General features: G+C 30.6%; 2 protein-coding genes across 6 annotated transcripts in view; both read left to right on the forward strand.

The window, feature by feature from the left end:
* The window catches only part of LOC132722763 (uncharacterized), a 451,280-nt gene that overhangs the window by 158,964 nt on the left and 273,620 nt on the right, over positions 1-18,696 (forward strand). The gene's annotated exons all lie outside the window — the stretch shown is intronic.
* LOC132721629 (fibroblast growth factor receptor-like 1) overlaps positions 1-18,696 on the forward strand; it is a 99,991-nt gene that overhangs the window by 11,411 nt on the left and 69,884 nt on the right. For 2 of the 4 annotated variants that reach the window (XM_060706075.1, XM_060706141.1), the window contains exon 2: positions 5,331-5,422. In XM_060706075.1, the coding sequence (XP_060562058.1) occupies positions 5,353-5,422 (70 nt within the window). In that variant the 5' untranslated portion in view covers positions 5,331-5,352. Of the gene's footprint in view, positions 1-3,834; positions 4,852-5,330; positions 5,423-18,696 lie in introns of those variants that run through there. The other 2 variants (XM_060706209.1, XM_060705992.1) reach the window with 2 other exon arrangements.

The raw sequence follows: 18,696 nt of genomic DNA on the forward strand, positions 1-18,696 counted from the left end.
TTTTGATCTTCAAGCGTATCCTTAACAATATCACCTATTGTCGAGGCTGGTAAAACGTCAACCGTGGCAATCTTGTATTAACATTTTAATAAATGCAATCTTCTTACGTTCTGTTTGATCAAAAGTAGTGCATTGATGTTTTAAATAATGTTTGGAATTTATTTTAATTAGATAACATGTTTAAAGGAATACGTTTTCCTTTGTTTGAACTTGATTTCTTAACTTAAATTTTCGATCTTTTCTACCATATTTTGTAAAAAATAATGTTTGGAATTTGTTTTAAATAGATAACATGTATAAAGGAATATGTTTTCCTTTGTTTGAACTCGAGTTCTTAACTTAACTTTTCGATCTTTTCCACCATATTTTTGAAAAAAAAATCACAAAAAAGCAAATGACTATGGGTATCGGATGATATTCATTTTTGCTTGTTTGTTATAATCTATGTAAACATTTGATAAAACATTTGACAGTATTTGAATAAATCTGACAGAAGTCTGACTGTTTGAGTTAATACTGAAGGTTGACATAAAGACGAAACAAGTATGTCATTTAGTAATGCCTTAAACTTAATAATTATATTACTTTAATAACAAATCATAAACGTTTACCAAATACGATTTTGATAAGAAATACACCTTGAAATAGATGCATAAAATGTCTATTAACGAAATATCAATTTCTATCGTTAAAGTAAAAGATAGAGAATTGAACAATTGATTTTATCTAACATAGAATGCAGCGATGAATCTGTGAATATATAAGCAAATAAAGTCACGTGACGTGAAAATAACTGAAGAATAATTTTGTCTTGTCCTCGCTAAACCTCCGTTACCTTGACCTTGTCATGTCTGCTCAACTTAAAGATTGGCTTATTACAAAAAATGCTAAACAATATTTAAACACACAAGGAAAAAAGCCGAGAGAACTAAACCATGTGCAACAACTGTAAAATCTGGACTGCAAAGAAGACTTCATTTCTAAATTGTATTGATATTAAATTTATCTAAAGGCCAGTTATTACACAAATATTAAAACTTAAATGTATATACTTAAACATGGTATAAAAGGTTTTAACCAGTTGTCTCCTTTACCCGAAGTATATCCAAAAGTAAAAGTCGCTGGGGCAGAGGGACAGGGGCAGTGGTTTCAATTGACTAGTTCATAAATCATTATTGTTTTATGTTGTATCCTAACAATCTATTTCAATGTGTATTTCTTGTAGCAAGATGTACTTCTTCCAGAAAAGTGTATCTGTTGCAGTAAAGTGTATTTTTTTGCAAGAAATTGTAATTCTTGTAAAGTTAATTTCTTGCAGCAAAATGTAATTCTTGTATATATGTGCATTTCTTGCAGAAAGGTGTATTTCTTTTCCTTGCAGCATAGTGTATTTCAGTAAAGTCTATTTTTTGCAGCAATGTGTATTTCATAATAATTTACTTCTTGTAGCAAGGTGTATTTCTTGCAGAAATTTGTATTTCTTGCGACCGACTTTATAATCATGTATATCAACGATATCATAAAGTAAACGGTAAAATATACTCTTGTCAAGTAATACATGTTCGTTTTTCGATGATTCATGTTAAGGAGGCACAGGCTATCCATCAAAATGGCTCAGTTTTATTCTCTCAAAGCAGAATTCCAATTTAATTAATGAGTAATCGGACACAAAAGTAGGGACATGAAAACTGCATGACACATAGATCGAATGACGAAAACAGTAAAAAAGACAAAAAAATAAACAGTCACTCCTTTTGTTTTATAGAAGATAAAGACGTTTGCCTTACGCCGGATAAGATATGGACACACTTAACCTGATACATCTTTTTTTCTAGAGTAAAACTGTGATTCCGAGACGCCATTATATAAGCATTATTTAAAACTTTTTCTCACACACGAAAAAAAAATGTACAAGGTAGTTGGTCTTTTTGCCATTGTTTTGGCTTTCAATTCGCTTTGAAGCTATGACCTAGATTAAAAAAAAATCTTATTTTATAATTGGTGTACGATATAGTTATTAACGATACAGCAAACGGGGGTAAAGAATATATCAGAGCTGATTACTCAAGTGTTTTGTAAGCAAAAGTTGTTGATTGCATTGGAGATAGGAGCGTTTATCTGAGTGTTTTGGAGAGGTCTGGAGAGGTATTGCATAAACGTCTTATGTTTTAATGCTTTTAAAGTATTGTTTAGTCTCAAGTATCAAAGTCCACATTGAAATGACGGCAAGCAAGAGGTCTGAAGATGTTTTAAAAGTTCTTGGATAATATGCATTTTGAATCAGATTAAAAAGAGAAAATAAGATGTTAGATAATCGTAAAATAGGATTATAGTAGGAATTTCTTTTTCGTCTATCTGTACAAAACAATACAATTTCATAGGCATACATAAGACTAACAATTCAAGAATAAATCAATAATTATAACATTGATGATGTTGTTGTTTATAAAAAGCAAAAGGGTCGGACCTTAAAATGTGTAACGACATTAGACAGTTGGCTATTTCCATATTAATTATTACAATAATAGTACAAAGATGGGCATGATTTTTGTACTAGTATTTAAATTGTGCAATAAAAGTACATTGTTTATAAGCAATAAAATGTATCTGACAAGATCCACTTCAATCTAAGTTATTATAAGAAATTAAACAAAGAAGATAAAACTGTTCAATGATAATTAATCTTTGTTTTTATATGATCCCTACTTGATGATTTTTAAACAGTAATACAAAAAATAAAATAAAGACAACAAATCAAAATGTGTCCAATCAGTATCAGCTAGATTATTACGTATTCATTGTACCCGCATATATGTGTGTACCCTTAAAGTTGTTAAGAGCAGCAGGTACATATGTTACATAACATGCATGTGAGATAAAAAAATAATAATAATAAAAGAAAAAAAGAAAAACAATGTTACAGTTAATGATATTTTTTTATGTTTGTCATATAACTGTTATTCATTTCTATTTTTTATTATAATTTTTTTATTATCATTTCAATATTTTTTCAATTTCATTTAACCTTTAATCTCTCCCTGAAATTATTTCCATGTTTGATGTATTTGTTTAAAGTTCCTATCAGTTCGATTGTATCAAATTATTTGCATGTTTTTGCTTCCTGGTTATGAATCATAATCCCCAAGTCTTGTTCAAATTGAATCACATTAATATGTGTATGCTTTTCCAATTTTAGATTTTGATCAACTTCGTAACGGTATTTTTATGCATCTTAAACATCCGCCGTATCACTATACAGATACTATAAAATATCATTGAAATCTTCCTCTCCATTAGTTTTATGTTTTATTTTGATTTTAATCAGTTTTATTATATGAAATTGTTTAACAACGAGCACGGTTAATTAACGCTTGCGAAGACATCTTCGGTAGAAAACCAATGTTGTTAAACGCGATGCGTCTACGGTAGCATTAGATTCGATTCAATCAAACATTTGTGTTGGCCTTATCACAATTTTGTGCAAATATTCCAGTCACTTAGCTCATTTTGATAGCGATTCTAAATGCGTTTCCGTAACAAATGAGACAGAATTGCAATGTATCATTATATCATATTAATCTCTCTACTAAATCACGTTCATACATTCGTTCTAAAATCATCAAATGCTATAAAATAAGCTATATCGCTCTCTATTGTGTTACAGGGAAACATTTGGACTTAAGTACAAAAATCAAGAAAACTCTATTAACTCAGCAAATAGACACAGAGTAAAATAATTAAGAAAGGAAATGAAAGAACGGCGAGAGACACAAAGTTAAGACCGTTTTTCAAAACTTCTAACTACAGATAGAGTATTTTGCTCACGGTTCGCCGAGCTTGTCAATGTACTGTTGATGTAAGAGAGAAATTTATAGAGAGACGGTATGCGAAGTAGCAAAGGGTTTAGGTGATCATTGTCGATGCTACTGCCTTACTGACGAGACGTATTTGATAGTTAGCAAATGATTATAGCTGATTTATGACTTGCTTTCTTGTTTGCTTACTCGCCATTGTTACGTTTACGAGTGATGTTAATTTGATTTAGATGTGGTGAAAGTTTAACGGATTTTTTTATGGATAATTGCTAAATATATTATTATTATACATTTTAAGTGCATCGATAGAAAAAACAATAAACACCGTTAAAATTTGGACATTAAATTAAAATTATGTGACTATTTATTGATAAAGATGGTGATTATAGCATCGTAATTACAGGAGTGAATGAATTGAATATTGCTTGCTTATTAACTTTGTGGGAAGTGTAACGGTGATTTTATCTATATGGAGTACTGTATATAATTATCATGATTTTATAAATAGTAATCACATGTAATAATAATTTTATAGACCACGGAGCTATACAATTAGGTATATAATTACGAGGGAGAAACTGACAGTGTTGTGCTGAACGTGTATTAGGCTGTATATTATCAGGGTGTATTGTAGCCCCATTTTTGTGTTACCACAAAGGGGAAGACAAATGGGATAACATTTGAACTGTTGTCGTACTAAAGTGATAGTAAAACTCGAGCTATGTGTTTACATCATTTCTTTGATAAGTTATACAAAGGGGCGAATCTCTTGTGTGTTTAAGTTTTAAGTGTGTCTATGTCAAACTTGATTTTGAGTACACAGGACAAAAAATAATTTCCATGTATATACCGGGTGACATTCGATGGAGATAGATTTGGGAATTTTTTGCGTGTGTGTTAAAATTTATGAAAGTTAATAGAGTAAAATAGGATAACGTTGTATACCGACTTTATCTGATAAAATTTGTTTGGGGTCAAAGTACCAAGTTTTATGAAATAATGTATTCAATAAAGGATGTTATTTACTCGCTGCAGTGTAAGTATGGAGTAATGTCATTTTATCATGCGGAATATCTAGTATGATACGAATCTTTAAATGTATGTAAAAACTCAGATATGTTAAAAGATATATTCAACGCCTGTGAATCAGAGATTTATAGATATACGAGATATTGCACATTTGTGTTTTATCCTCTTGAACTACTGAATTTTAGAGGGACAGGTAGCTCGGGTCTATTCTGATACTATTGGTCTCACCAGATTCTGTTGTAGAATTATAATGACAACTTAGTATGACCCCTGAAATTAGCACGAAAAACGTGGTCGGACCGTAGCTTTCAGATTCCAATCAAACTGAAAGTAGAATGTGTTATTTGTGCACGTCTTTATTTATTTTTATATTTCAATTTTGAATTTGATGCATAAATTAAAATACATGAATAGTAATAAGTTTAATAAAGAAAATACACTGTTTTGTTAATTTGTTAAAATAATAATAATACTTTATTTTTTCAGAGGTGAAAAAAGTAGCTCAACAATGTATAAAGGATACGTTCCCCTCAACTTAGCCCTTGTTTCCTTGTTGATAGCATTGTGCTCAGCTGTTGGTAAGTAACTTTTTTTTTTAATCTATATTTTTAATAATTTTATTATCAATGTCAGTGGCCGCATAATAAACGTGAGTATAGAATCTAGTACAGTACATATCTAGCAATTATTGTATATTCTTAATATTTATTAAGGGCTTATTTGTTTGGAAATTGAGTGGTTTTGAAAAATCCATCTTTAAATATTATTTAAGTTAATATATACTGCAATAGACATGAATAGCAGAAATTACAAAAGTAATATTAATGAACCCCTTTTCTACCCACAATAAATTGTTTACAATCTCAGATTCATCATAATTCATTTCCACTGAAAAAAGAAGCATTTATAGATAATAGATATAGCCAATTGATGTCAATTTGAGTCTTGTCTGTTTTTCTTATTCCACATCAATATTTTTTTCTTATTCTATATCAGTAATTAAAAATCTTAGTATGTATATTGTGTTGTTTAATTAAAGACATCAATGTAGTAAAAAAAAACAATCTGATTAAAATCAGCTCAAAATATTGAAGGCTCCACATTTACATGTAAGAAATAAGTAGATCTGAACTTTAGTCAAATTGGTAAAAAAAAAAGTACAATGACCTAATACACCACTGCAAATTCATGACCAATCCGAAAAGTATGATTTATTTGTGAAAGTCAATCTTAAAAAAAAAATTCAAAGAAGGCATTTTTCAAATTAAGGTACTTCAGTTCATTTGAGTAATTGCAACACAATTATTTCCTTCTCCCTTGCTACGCTGAAATAACATTTCAACTGTCATCATTTTATTATTAACACCACTTACTGGACAGTTATTTGAGTGCACTGCAGTTTTTTCATGAAATTTTATCCACCGCAATTGATGACTTGTGCATTATTATGTAAAATTTGATATGTATGCATTTGATACTTCTGAACAAATTAACCTCATTAGTTACACGGAAAGAAAAATCCTTTTTGTCTGGTAATATGAAATAGATATTGATAAATCATTTTTTTTCACTTATAAATGTCAGGTATTCATTATAAAATAACTATATCTTTTCTAATCTGTACTGTTAATTTTTCACCATATATTTGGATTTTGCCCATTTAAATATGCATTAAATATTTTAATTTTCACATTAACTGGTCTGTCATCAAGGCTGTTGGAGAGGTGTAAATCATTTTTCAAACCCATTTATAGATAAAAGCCTTCAGAATAATTACAGGTACAAAAATCCTGGTCTTTGTGTACTCTGGCATAATTATTACATTTAATGTGATAAAGAACCGCCCCTTCTTTTGTAGAGTTCTTAAAAAAGAGTGTAATTTTGTGAAATACTGGCTCCAAAATTATATTCAGTAAATATAGTGTTTGAGATAAAAGAACAACACATTCGAACTAAATTTTAAAATGTTTATTAAAGAAAGTCTTTTTATTTCCGATTTTTTTTTTTTTTAATTGACTAAGTATAAAACTATGTACATTTTATCTTTAAATGTGACATTTTAACATTTTAATTCACATATTTCTTTAACTCTAAATGTTCCATGCTTATATTTTGAGTTATTTGATGCAAAATAACTATTGGGGCAATTTTCCTGTATGAATTTAACCTCTAATGAACCTTTAAACAGTTATGACGATATGACACCAGTTCCCCTAACATTACACCAGTATTACGCCATCTTCATACCATTTTACATTTAAATAATTACACATGCTGTACTGGCATACCTCATAAATTTTCACTGCCACTTTGGCGACTACCCGAAAGTAAATAAATTAAGAGTTTAGCCAATATCGTAAATTTGTATGTGTGTTTTCAATGACACTTTTTACAAGACCTAGTTTTGTGTTTGACAAAGATAAAACCTGAAATTTGCTACTTCTCTGACACTAGTTAGATTTATTACACTTTGATTTTATTTAAATGACAAAACATAGTTCACAGAATATTGATATAATTATCAGAAAACTTAAGATTTTTTTTTTTCATGTACAGTCTTCACAGAAAAATTAAATGCCTGAAGCTAAGTAGATAAATTTAATTACAAATATTTATGACAATGTTTAAGTTGTTAATTATTTTTCATTAAAGGTTATGCAACACAGTGGGTAGATGGTAATTGGTTATTCTTTTTGTTTTCATCACATTTTTGTTTTGCTAGTGGGATTTGTCAGACTTTGCTAGAATAAAAATGAGTTTGAGTTTGTTTATTATAGTACGGTAGTTGGGAGAGGTACCAGTGTCCTAGTGGTTTAGGTATCTGCGTCGCCCTCTCAACCTAGGAATAATGTGTTTGAGTCCTGGCGGTGTCAGCTAGGGCATGCGACCTTGTTTCTTGACAGGACACTGTATGGGTAGCCTGAAGAAGGTGTAATACTTTACAAAAAATAAGTATGCCTAAACTACAAGTGCATTGCTATGGTACAAAACTACTTCTCAAGTTTTTTCGTTTGGGTTAAATTTTATTTTTATTTCTTTTTGTTTGAATTTTGTTGTTTGATTTTTGTTGATTTTTAACCAGGTTTTCCGAAGGAAAAAACTGGTTATTAGATTGAGGTATGTCGGCGGGCGGGCGGTCGGGCGGGCGCGCGCGACGCGGCGGCGGGCGGGCGTAAACAATTTCTTCTGTGCGCAACTCCTCCTACATTTCTCAACGGATTTTGACCAAACTTTCACAGAAGCTTTGTCATCAAGTGCCCTGGCGCATATTGTCGGGGTTTTGCGATTAGATAATATTTGATCTAATTATGGGCCCTTTGTTTTTTTTTCCTTATATAAAATATATAGTGAACAATTTATTCTGTGCGCAACTCCTCCTACATTTCTCAACGGATTTTGACCAAACTTTCTCAGAAGCTTTGTCATCAAGTGCCCTGACACATATTGCCAGGGTTTTGCAATTGGTATATATTTGACCTAATTATGGCCCTTTGTTTTTTTTCCTTATATAGAATATATAGTGAACAATTTCTTCTGTGCGCAACTCCTCCTACATTTCTCAACGGATTTTGACCAAACTTTCTTAGAAGCTTTGTTATCAAGTGCCTGGCACATATTGTCGGGGTTTTGTGTTTGGATAATATTTGACCGAATTATGGCCCTTTGTATATTTTTTCCTTATACAGAATATATAGAGAACAATTTCTTCTGTGCTCAACTCCTCCTACATTTCTCAACGGATTTTGACCAAACTTTCTTAGAAGCTTTGTTTTCAAGTGCCTGGCACATATTGTCGGGGTTTTGTGATTGGATAATATTTGACCGAATTATGGCCCTTTGTATATTTTTTCCTTATACAGAATATATAGTGAACAATTTCAACAGTGCGCAACTTCTCCTACATTTCTCAATGGATTTTGACCAAACTTTCACAGAAGCTTTGTCATCAAGTGCCCTGGCGCTCACTAAATTCCCATGTTTCTTCCAAGACATCATTCAATTTTTTTTTTTAAATTGTGAACATACTTTTCTTGATATCGCACAAAACACCACACGCCAATATTGTTGACAAAAGAAAATGACAAGAGACGCAAAAATGCAAAAATTAAGCAAAAATAAAGTACTGTTTACCTTTCTAAAACATTTGGGAAAAAAAGGCGAATAGACAACATAAAATTTCTCAATCATTTTTGTTTGAGGAATATTAAAAAAGCCATAATTCCTCCTAAAAGTTCAATTAAAAACAAATGCCCCTTCATGACAAAGCTTCTGTGAAATATTTTGCTGAAAACCTGGTTGCATCGCATTGCGATGTTCCTTGTTTTTATTTAGTTCTTTAAAAAAAATAATTTCTGTTATGTGAGAAATATTGAAAATTTAGATACCGGAAATTTTAAAGTTTAAATTCTTATAAATTTTTTATAGATCACTGTCTCTCTGATATGTTTAAAATAAAGACAAGACTGTTAAATTATTTTCCTTGAATCCTTATCAACATTACAGTGTAATATAATGTATCCGTTATTTCCGTTTAGGTTTTTTTATTTCCAAAATTCTGATTGATTATGCTGTTTTTGTGCAAATATACCCACACACATTTAATCCATCAACATGGGCTTGTATTGATATTTTAATATCTTCATAAAGAAATCTTGTTTATATTGATGCAATGTTTGTTTAAGGAATAGAGGGTTTAAATTCTTCACGTTTATTAGGGAAGCTATAAGATTTAAAATCTTTTATACAGGAGCACTTTCGCGTAAAGGAGAAAATTAAGAAGATTACGGAAAATCAGAGTAGATTCAATAGAAGTTATAGAAAATGAAATGTTCAATATGTCCCGAACACTTCATCAAATTATTTTCCCAAATGAGGTACGGTTCAGCCCTGATGATGCTTTGACCCCGTTTTCAATAATACCCATTCATGTTGTAGTGGATTAAAACGACAGATGAGTTCATAAATTGAAAATCTTTCGATGGTTGATTTAAATTTTGGTTTCAATGGGTCCCCCTTCATTATTCTAACTAAAAGTACCGACTTGCCCTGTGATCCTATCTTTTTGGATTTCACAGCTTTTTCTAAAATGTCATTTTGAGTTCAGTGACTTTCCTAATTAATTTTTTAAAAAACCACCTTGGATTTTGAAGAAAAAAATCTTTATTTGTGTTAATTGCTTTTCATTCATAATAATTTTTGAGAAAAGTTCACTGTAAACTATTACACTAAAGTTGGCAGTTTCATTAGAAAATAATTTTAATATAGTGAGGAATGTATGTACTGTAAAAAGAAAAGATAAAATTTCTGTAAGGAATTAATTTCATCTGATTAAAGAACTTTTTTAAAACTTTTATTGCACTCATTATGAACTGATATTTAGAATATAAATTCAGTTTAATAAAATGTATATTATTATACTATATAGACTTATATGAAACTAAAAAAAAATACAAATCTAGGATGACCATAAATCTATGAAAGTCATCGTCGATAATTGTAGCTTTTATATGTTCTTTTATACCATTTTGGTTTAGGGTAGTTTTGTCTTTTTTCTGAAATTTAAGAAAATGTAATTTAGATAAGGTGAAAATTGTAACATTGAGTTTACATGAATTTGGTATGAAGATCTGTTAACTGATCTCATGTGTAACAAAAGTTGAATAACTTACCCAAGCCCTTATTTGTTCTTTTTTTCAAACAATACAGCACACCTGAACTTGAGGTGAAATTGGAAACCGAGATGTCCTCGCAATTTTTACACGAGAGTTCCCCTGTCATTGTTCATCTGAACATCGCAGTAGAACTAATTACCAAGTCTCGCGTCTTTGCGGTCATGGGGTCGCGGGCAAATGATTCTCGTCAATAGCAAAGGGTAGATAAATTTGCGATGTTCATTGTATCAACCGATATCACCGTCAGGATGATTTTCATGTATTATTGTCATAGACAGGGACCTTACATATCTTATCATGATTGAACGTGTATTCTTCCCCTGTTCAGTTTTGTAAAAGATCCACATAATACATTGATAACGATTATCAGATATCAGTCTGTACAACACAAGTTCATCTAAATCAAAATCTTTCCATGAACAGGTTGCCCCTAAATTGTAACAATATCCCCGTATTGAAATTCCTACATTTATATGACCATCTTTTTTTATGCATATTTTTGTCTAATTTTGACTAATTTGCAGATTTTGTTGTCAATGAAAAATTTCTGTCTCATTTTGAAAAAAAACTGGTGACAGTAATAGCTATGAAATGTGACAGTAATTTCTCGATTAGCAGGTTTAATGATTGTTTGTAAAATTTCTCCATGCAGAATGATGGAAATCTCACTTATAATGTTGCTAATTCATTAATGTTTAAACATACAAAATGCATGCATTGATATGTCTTATAAATTAACCAACTGAATTCATTTATTTTCTCTCAATAATTATTGTATAGATACTAAAGTGTTTTCAAGGTTTTAAATTCTATGAATGAATTTAGAAAGGGTATTTGGTGAAAATATTGTTCTTCAAAATGATATGTTTCGCTCATAGTTGGTTTTTGTTATAAATCTTTTATAAGTTCAGGTACGAGAAAATATAAGTTTTGGTTCAGGTACAAAAAAACCATAAGAACAAGTAACACAAAAGGAGCTATTGGCTACAGTATATCACTACTCTGAATGAAATTACTCATGCAACCAAGACCCTGTGTAATAGTGCTTTCCATTTTTTGCACATTCAACTCGTTTATTCTTGAATTGAGAAATTTCTGCATCAGTTGCTTTATCATCCAAAAAAATGAAATGATACTTATATGAAATATACAGTCTTCTGGAGTGAGAGGTCACGGCTATTTTTAAGTGCTGACTTACAATAAATGTATGACACACAAAACTACACCTATATATTATAATGGAGCCAGGAAATCATATTGATATGGTATGACCATAGTAGATCTATAGCATTCTGATAATTGGAATTTAAATATTTTTTTACAGTTCCAAATTCAAAGCTGAACTATTGCACAATTTAATTTACTGCTCCATAGTGGTCTTTTTTTATTTTTCAATTTCGTTCTTTGAATATGTTTTATGTCTTCTATCAACAAACCTTGTATTTTCATCATATGTTCTTGTTAGCAAAAAAATAACGCCTCTGGAACTAGAGAGTAATAAAAAAATTAGCAGAAAAGTTGTTGACTTTATACTGATACTGATCAGCAGAGAAATATGGTTCTTTTCAAATTGACAACACCTTGGCAAGATTTTTTTTCCTGTAATTTACAAGAATTACTGGCAAAGCTAAATATTTCCTATTTTTTTATCACTCTGACAAAAAAAGCTCTTACATTTTTTTATCACTCTGACAAAAAAGCTCTTACATAGTTGCTATATAAGATAAGATGAGCCGATATTTTCAGATCCTGTCTTACATTGTTTTGTTTAACATTATAAGAGGTTACTATTTATATTGAATATTAATGTTAGATATTTTATCTCATTTGTTTCGTTAATTGAAAAAACGTTAATTGAAAAACGTTAATTGGAAAAACGTTAATTGAAAAAACGTTAATTGAAAAAATGTTTTTGAAAAACTTGAGATGAGGTATTGTTTGCTCGTGACGTTTCTAGATCAATATGAAGAAGGTTGTGCCGGAATAGCCTGACGGTCTATCTCACCAGTAAAGCTGGGAAGTCACCATATGACTTATACTATGTTGGTGCGCCATAAAACCCAACCAAAAAAAAAATCATACATGTTTTAATAAAAGTACATTGTACATAATTTATTGTAATTTAACTTTAATTAGTTGAGTCTCATCATATACAGTAAGACTTAAGTATTTTTTGTCTGGGTAACTAAAATTCTAGATTGTGCCAGATTACTAAGAGATAAGTTATTGTACATTAGTCTTGCATGTTCTTAAAATTTTTAATTTGAAAAAAAAAAAAAAAATATTTTTTCAAATCCGGTATCTTTGTCTTGCTGTATGATAAAAGCCAACAAAAAATTTGTATAATTAGGCACACAACTACATTAATAACTCTGCTCAATGTAATAAAGTGACTTCTAAGTCTGTCATTAATTTGAAGATCTGTCAGTGCATTATTACATAACTGCTTTCTTTTAAAAAGCATTCATTGTTTGTAGTGACAAGCAGTTTCATAATTAAACTCATACAAAACAATGACCCAAGTGTCACTGAAGATTTTGCCCTCGGGGTGATTTTTAAAACAGTAAAAAAATTGCAGGTAATTGAATTCTGTAATTGATATGTACATAAATGACATGCAGAATATTTTTTTTTCGCCTTCCTTTTTTGAAATGTCTGATGTTTTTTTTTTCCATATTTTTTAGTTTTTTTACTAAATAAAAATGATGTTTATAATGGAGTTAGCTCCATAAATGACAGTGCTTAAATAAAGTGAAGTAACGAATGCTCAGTGCAATATGGTAATAATTAGACACTTGAATGATAATAGGATAAAATACTGTAGATTTTAGCCATTTGGTATAAGCCATTTGTAGATTTTAGCCATAGGTAGAATCACTTGGAAATTTGAACCATTGCAGTGTCACATAAAAAATTCAAAGTTACAATATCAATTTTATGCGAAGAACATGCTTTTAGTTGAAATTTCTGGATGGAAATTTCTGTTTCTTAGAATAAGAAAAGCAGATTCCATAAAAGTCTCAGCTCTCATAAGTTCTCATGGATTTTGTAGCTTCTGTTTAAAGAAAAATACAATACCTCATAGGAGTTGCAATTTCTGATAGAAATCAAATGGTGACAGATCAAGATTTGAAATAATTCAACCGGTTCATTTCTTATATTTTGATTAAGAAACAATTATAAATTTTATTCTAGATTTATGCATTTAACATGATGTCAGATCTAGATATAGTATTTGTGTCTTTATTTTCTTGAATTTCATCAGATAAGAGAATAAGTTATCATTTTATAAACAGATTGTCTGTTTAGAATTTCTGCAGTTCTACTCAGGCAGCCAATTAGCTAATTCTATAAGGTACATGAATAATATTTATACAGTAAACTGGTAAGATAACAATTTTTGTTTTTTATTTAAATTTAAACCACAGTTGTATCAATAAGGGTTGCGTGGACAATACAAGGCTGGAAAGTAGCCATTTGACATAAACTGATATGTCAAAAGGACTTGAAACTCTGGAAAAAAAAAAGAGAGATTAAAATCATTAAATTAAATTATTTACTGTTTTAATACCAACACAGTAAAGGTGATATGGCGACTTTTCAGCATTTATTGGACGAATTTCAAGCATGAATGGGCATCTGAGTAGAGTAAGCTAGCTGGATAGATTCCTCACATGAAAGAATCCAAAGTTCCTGGCAGGATTTGAACCAAGAGCAGCGAGAACCAAGCGGTTTGAAGTCAACCACTACTTACTACACAACCTTATTGGTCCTATAAGTATTCGCTCAGACAAAATTAATACTAACATCAGGGTTTACATAATCCCTTTACTACATTAACATTTACTGAAATATTAAAACAATGCTTATTTATTTTATCTGTAAAATTTAGAAATTAAGAAAATGACTTTATAACACCATAAAAACAAAAACTTAAAGCTATATAGGAAAATATATAAATAATCATATCTATTTTTACCTGTAAAATTTAGCAGAGCAAGAATTCATGTCACCACCAAAATCCATTTTGGCAAATGTAGAGAATTCATCATCAAGATGAAATGAGTTGATGATAATTGAAATAATTTAGTGACTGACAAATAGATTGCTTATAAACAACATAATAACACCAGCTGCATCAATTCTAATTTATACCCTGAAATAATTATATCTAATTGGTGAAAAAAGAACTAGTATAAACTGTTTCATTCTATTAATAAACACAGGGTGAAAATTCAAGCAGAAGTTTTGTAGGAAAAAATGCCTGACTGACATGGAAATAAGTGAGCAGAAGGTGGTACCATTTTATTGGAAATTCAAATTAGTAAAAATTATTACAAATTTATTGTTGTTTTTCAAGATAAAAAAAGATAAGATCTAGCTAATAAACTCAAATAACTGGCTCAATTATCAGGGCAAAATATTAAAAGCTGTAGCTGTAAAGAAAACTATCATTGTGATATTAAGATAGTAGCAATAAATATAATCAAAACCAAATGTTGGTGTCCACTTTATCATTGAAATCATTGTTTGCATGCCCTGTAATGGCATTGTTATTTTTTTAATTACCCAAGTGCTTCAAATACACCAGCATTTCTGGTTCACCATTGTTTCTAAGTTCAAACAATAGTCCTTCATGAATTAATACATGTATGTGTAGAACGCTCCATAAACTTGACATTTGAGCCGTGTCATGACAAAACCAACATAGTGGGTTTGCGACCAGCATGGATCCAGACCAGCCTGCGCATCCGCGTAGTCTGATCAGGATCCATGCTGTTCGCTATCAGTTTCTCTACTTGTAATAGGGTTTGTAAGAGAACAGCATGGATCCTGATCAGACTGCGCGGATGCGCAGGCTGGTCTGGATCCATGCTGGTCGCAAACCCATTTTGTTGGTTTTGTATTGATGTGGCTCATTTTAAGAATTTAACAAGAAAAGGTCATAAACATTTGTATGATTAATAAGTGTTCAGAAAATGGTTAGTAATTTGTTGAAATGATGATATTTTATAAATCAAATGTTTGTTGTACAATTGCATTCATTTTGAAGAATGGATATATAACAGTCATGTTCTATAAGTAATTTTCTCTTTGAGGAGTGGTAAATCATGTGCCATTTGTTTATAGTAACATTGGGTCTCCGCTAATGGCCACACTCATTACTTAAAATATTTTTTGCTAGTTTTTCATTATAATTGTATCTTAATAAATATATACTATGTTCCAGACAAAACCTTGGTAATATAACTTTCCATAGTAGCTCCTTTTCCTTTAAACAGTAGCATATGACACCCACCCTAGATAAGTTTCCTGAGATTCATAAATTTTTCATGTATAATTTTGAGGATTTCAAACAGTAATTAGATTGTGATAATTATTCCATGCTATAGTAGTACAACATTTTAAACATGCAAATAGTTCATACAATATCCCTGGTTTTATTAGGAATGTGCATTTTGGGGAAACTGATTGTAAATTAAACTTGTGATACAATTTATCATTTCAGTATAATTTAAAATTATAACTGATACAAAATAAAGCATGTTTGTTTCAAGACATATTATACTTTCAAATTTTGAATAATAACCTGGATTATGAAGAGGATGGAAAATGGCTGATTTGAGTTTTATGTGGGTAGATTATTTATTTTTATTCTTGCATTTCACATAAATCTACAGGTGGCGGCACGATAAAGTGCCACAAAACAAGAGAACTCCATGTAGCTGCCGACTGATTGTGGCTCTAATTGGATACCTTATCTTACAATGTAAACAATAATACAGGATGTTGGATATACCAGCTCTACCCCACCCACCTGCCATGAATGTCAGTTTGAAAAATATTTATATGAAATATTGATCGTAAATTGTTCGGCATTCAAAAATAGCAAAGATCTGGCTAGTGAAAATCTTTCATTGAGAGATTGTTGCAAGCTTTATGTTTATTATGATACTCTCTGTCTTATATAAGAATGAACTTTTTTTATGAAATGAGAATGAAATTTTTAACAGAAATTACGATAATGAGCTTTCTAACTTGTGTTGTGAAATAAGACTTTCTAACCGAAATGTAAAATATGCGCTGAAAGAAATTTCTGCCGCTGAGTGGTTAAGGTTAAGGCAGCTTTAAGTGCTTGCCTTGCATCTATGTGGGTTTGAATCTTAAACTCTTTACATTGAATTTTTTATTGGATAAACAGAAGCAATCATAGTGTTACAGAATGAACTTTGGCGTCTGCTTGTGACTTTCGTCTTACGGAGTGAGGGCTTTTGGGGAAGCTGTTTGTGCCTTTGGTCTTATCGGGGTTGGGCTTTCTACCTATATGACAGTGATTGGTGTGATGGTACACTTGCATAGATTTGCATTAACAACTTAGTATACACACTTGCATTAGTTTTAAGAAAATTGATCAGGAGAATAATATTATGTTCTTTAGAAAAAAGAAATCCCTTCTGTTTTAAACATAAAGAAATAAAGAAAATGCACTAAACTTATCCTATGGCTCTCAGTTTTGTTGTTGTTGGTTTTTCATCAAAGAAAAAAGGAATGAATGGAAATTCTCATTTGTAAGTAGTAAAGCTGTAAAAATGAAAATAAAACTATACAGGCAATGTGTTTGAGGCCTATTCAATCCTCATTATTTGAAGGGTTTAATTAATGACATCATAGTAATATAAGAGAAAACATTGTTGTTATTGCATAAATTGTGCAGGAAAAAACAAACCCATACACATCAAATTAATCTATATAATGTTGTTAATGATAATTGTTGGCTTAATGAGAAAATCTTGTTAGCAATTTTCATGAGTTTTTATTGTAAAAGATAGGAGTAAAATAGCGGTCCTTTAAAATGTTTATCTGAAAATCTATGGTGCAACAATTTGGTCAAACTTGTATTGTGATATATTGCAGTTTAAAAAAAAACCCTACTGCAGTACATTGCATGAACAGATTGTATTTTAAGTAAATATTAAAGCAGCACACATCCAGATTGATTCTTTTTTTCATCAAAACTTTGAAAATATATTTTTAAGGAAAGTATTGTGCAGGGAACAAAGCAATTGGAACCCAAATTACCAAAAAGAGGTCAAAATATGAAAAAATAGCCCTTTCTGATTGTGTGAAGTCATGCAGTAGAAATGTGGTGATAAATACTGCAAAATCAGTCTTTAATCACTCATATCTTGTTACTTATTACTTGAATCTGGACTATTTTGTTTTACCTTTCTTATATCTAAGTAATTTATTTAAGTTTGATTTTCTTTTGGCTCATCTTGAGGCATGCAGCTCTAAAAAACATATCATGGTACAAAGGATCTGTACCATAATACATATTGGCTGAAGCTGGATGATAACAAGAATAACAAGCCCGCATAGCTCAACTGGTTAGAGCGCGAGACTTGTAATCTCGACATTGTGGGTTCGATTCCCAGGCTGGCCAACTAAAATTACTAATCAGTCTTTCGGATGAGACTTTAAATCGAGGTCCAGTGTATGGGTGCTTAAACACTTGGCTCGCTAAAGAACTAGGAGAAGCTTCTGGAATTGGGGCATCTATCTGTACTCCTCTTAATCCTCCAAAAAATAGAGGCAACCAGTGGCCAGTATAAATAAACGCAAATACACACACACAATAACAAGAATGTCAGTTTATATTATTGCACCACTTAAGACTCTACTGTGGTGTGTTTTGACATCAACTCCTTCAATAAGACTTTTTGTCATGAAATCTGTTAATATTTATTACACTTAAAAACAACATTTATAACACAGTATTAAGTACAACTATGAAAAAGCTGTTTTACATTTGCAATAACCTATTATGTTAAAAGCATCAATAATTTCCACCCTTCAATTTATTAAAATGCCCTGAATGGATGTTATTATTTATATTCACTTCTATACTACACTGTAGTAAATTTTATCAGCAATAAATTAACGGGAAGATTCATTAAAGAGGTTAACATAGTAAGGCATGCAAAGGAATCATTTGTCACAATTATCTAATGCAGGAAACCACGTTTGACACCAACTTAGTTTTATGGACAAAAGTACAGAAAAGTTAATGAATCTATGTAAAAAATTACCCTCTCATAGCCTGCCTGAAACCATGAAATTAACATTTTTACAAGTTTCTCGCATGTCAGAGGGGGATATTGGAAATCATTTACAATTTT

Source organism: Ruditapes philippinarum, unplaced genomic scaffold (assembly GCF_026571515.1).
Source record: "Ruditapes philippinarum isolate M1 unplaced genomic scaffold, ASM2657151v2 ctg363_1_1_1_1, whole genome shotgun sequence".
NCBI lineage: Eukaryota > Metazoa > Mollusca > Bivalvia > Venerida > Veneridae > Ruditapes > Ruditapes philippinarum.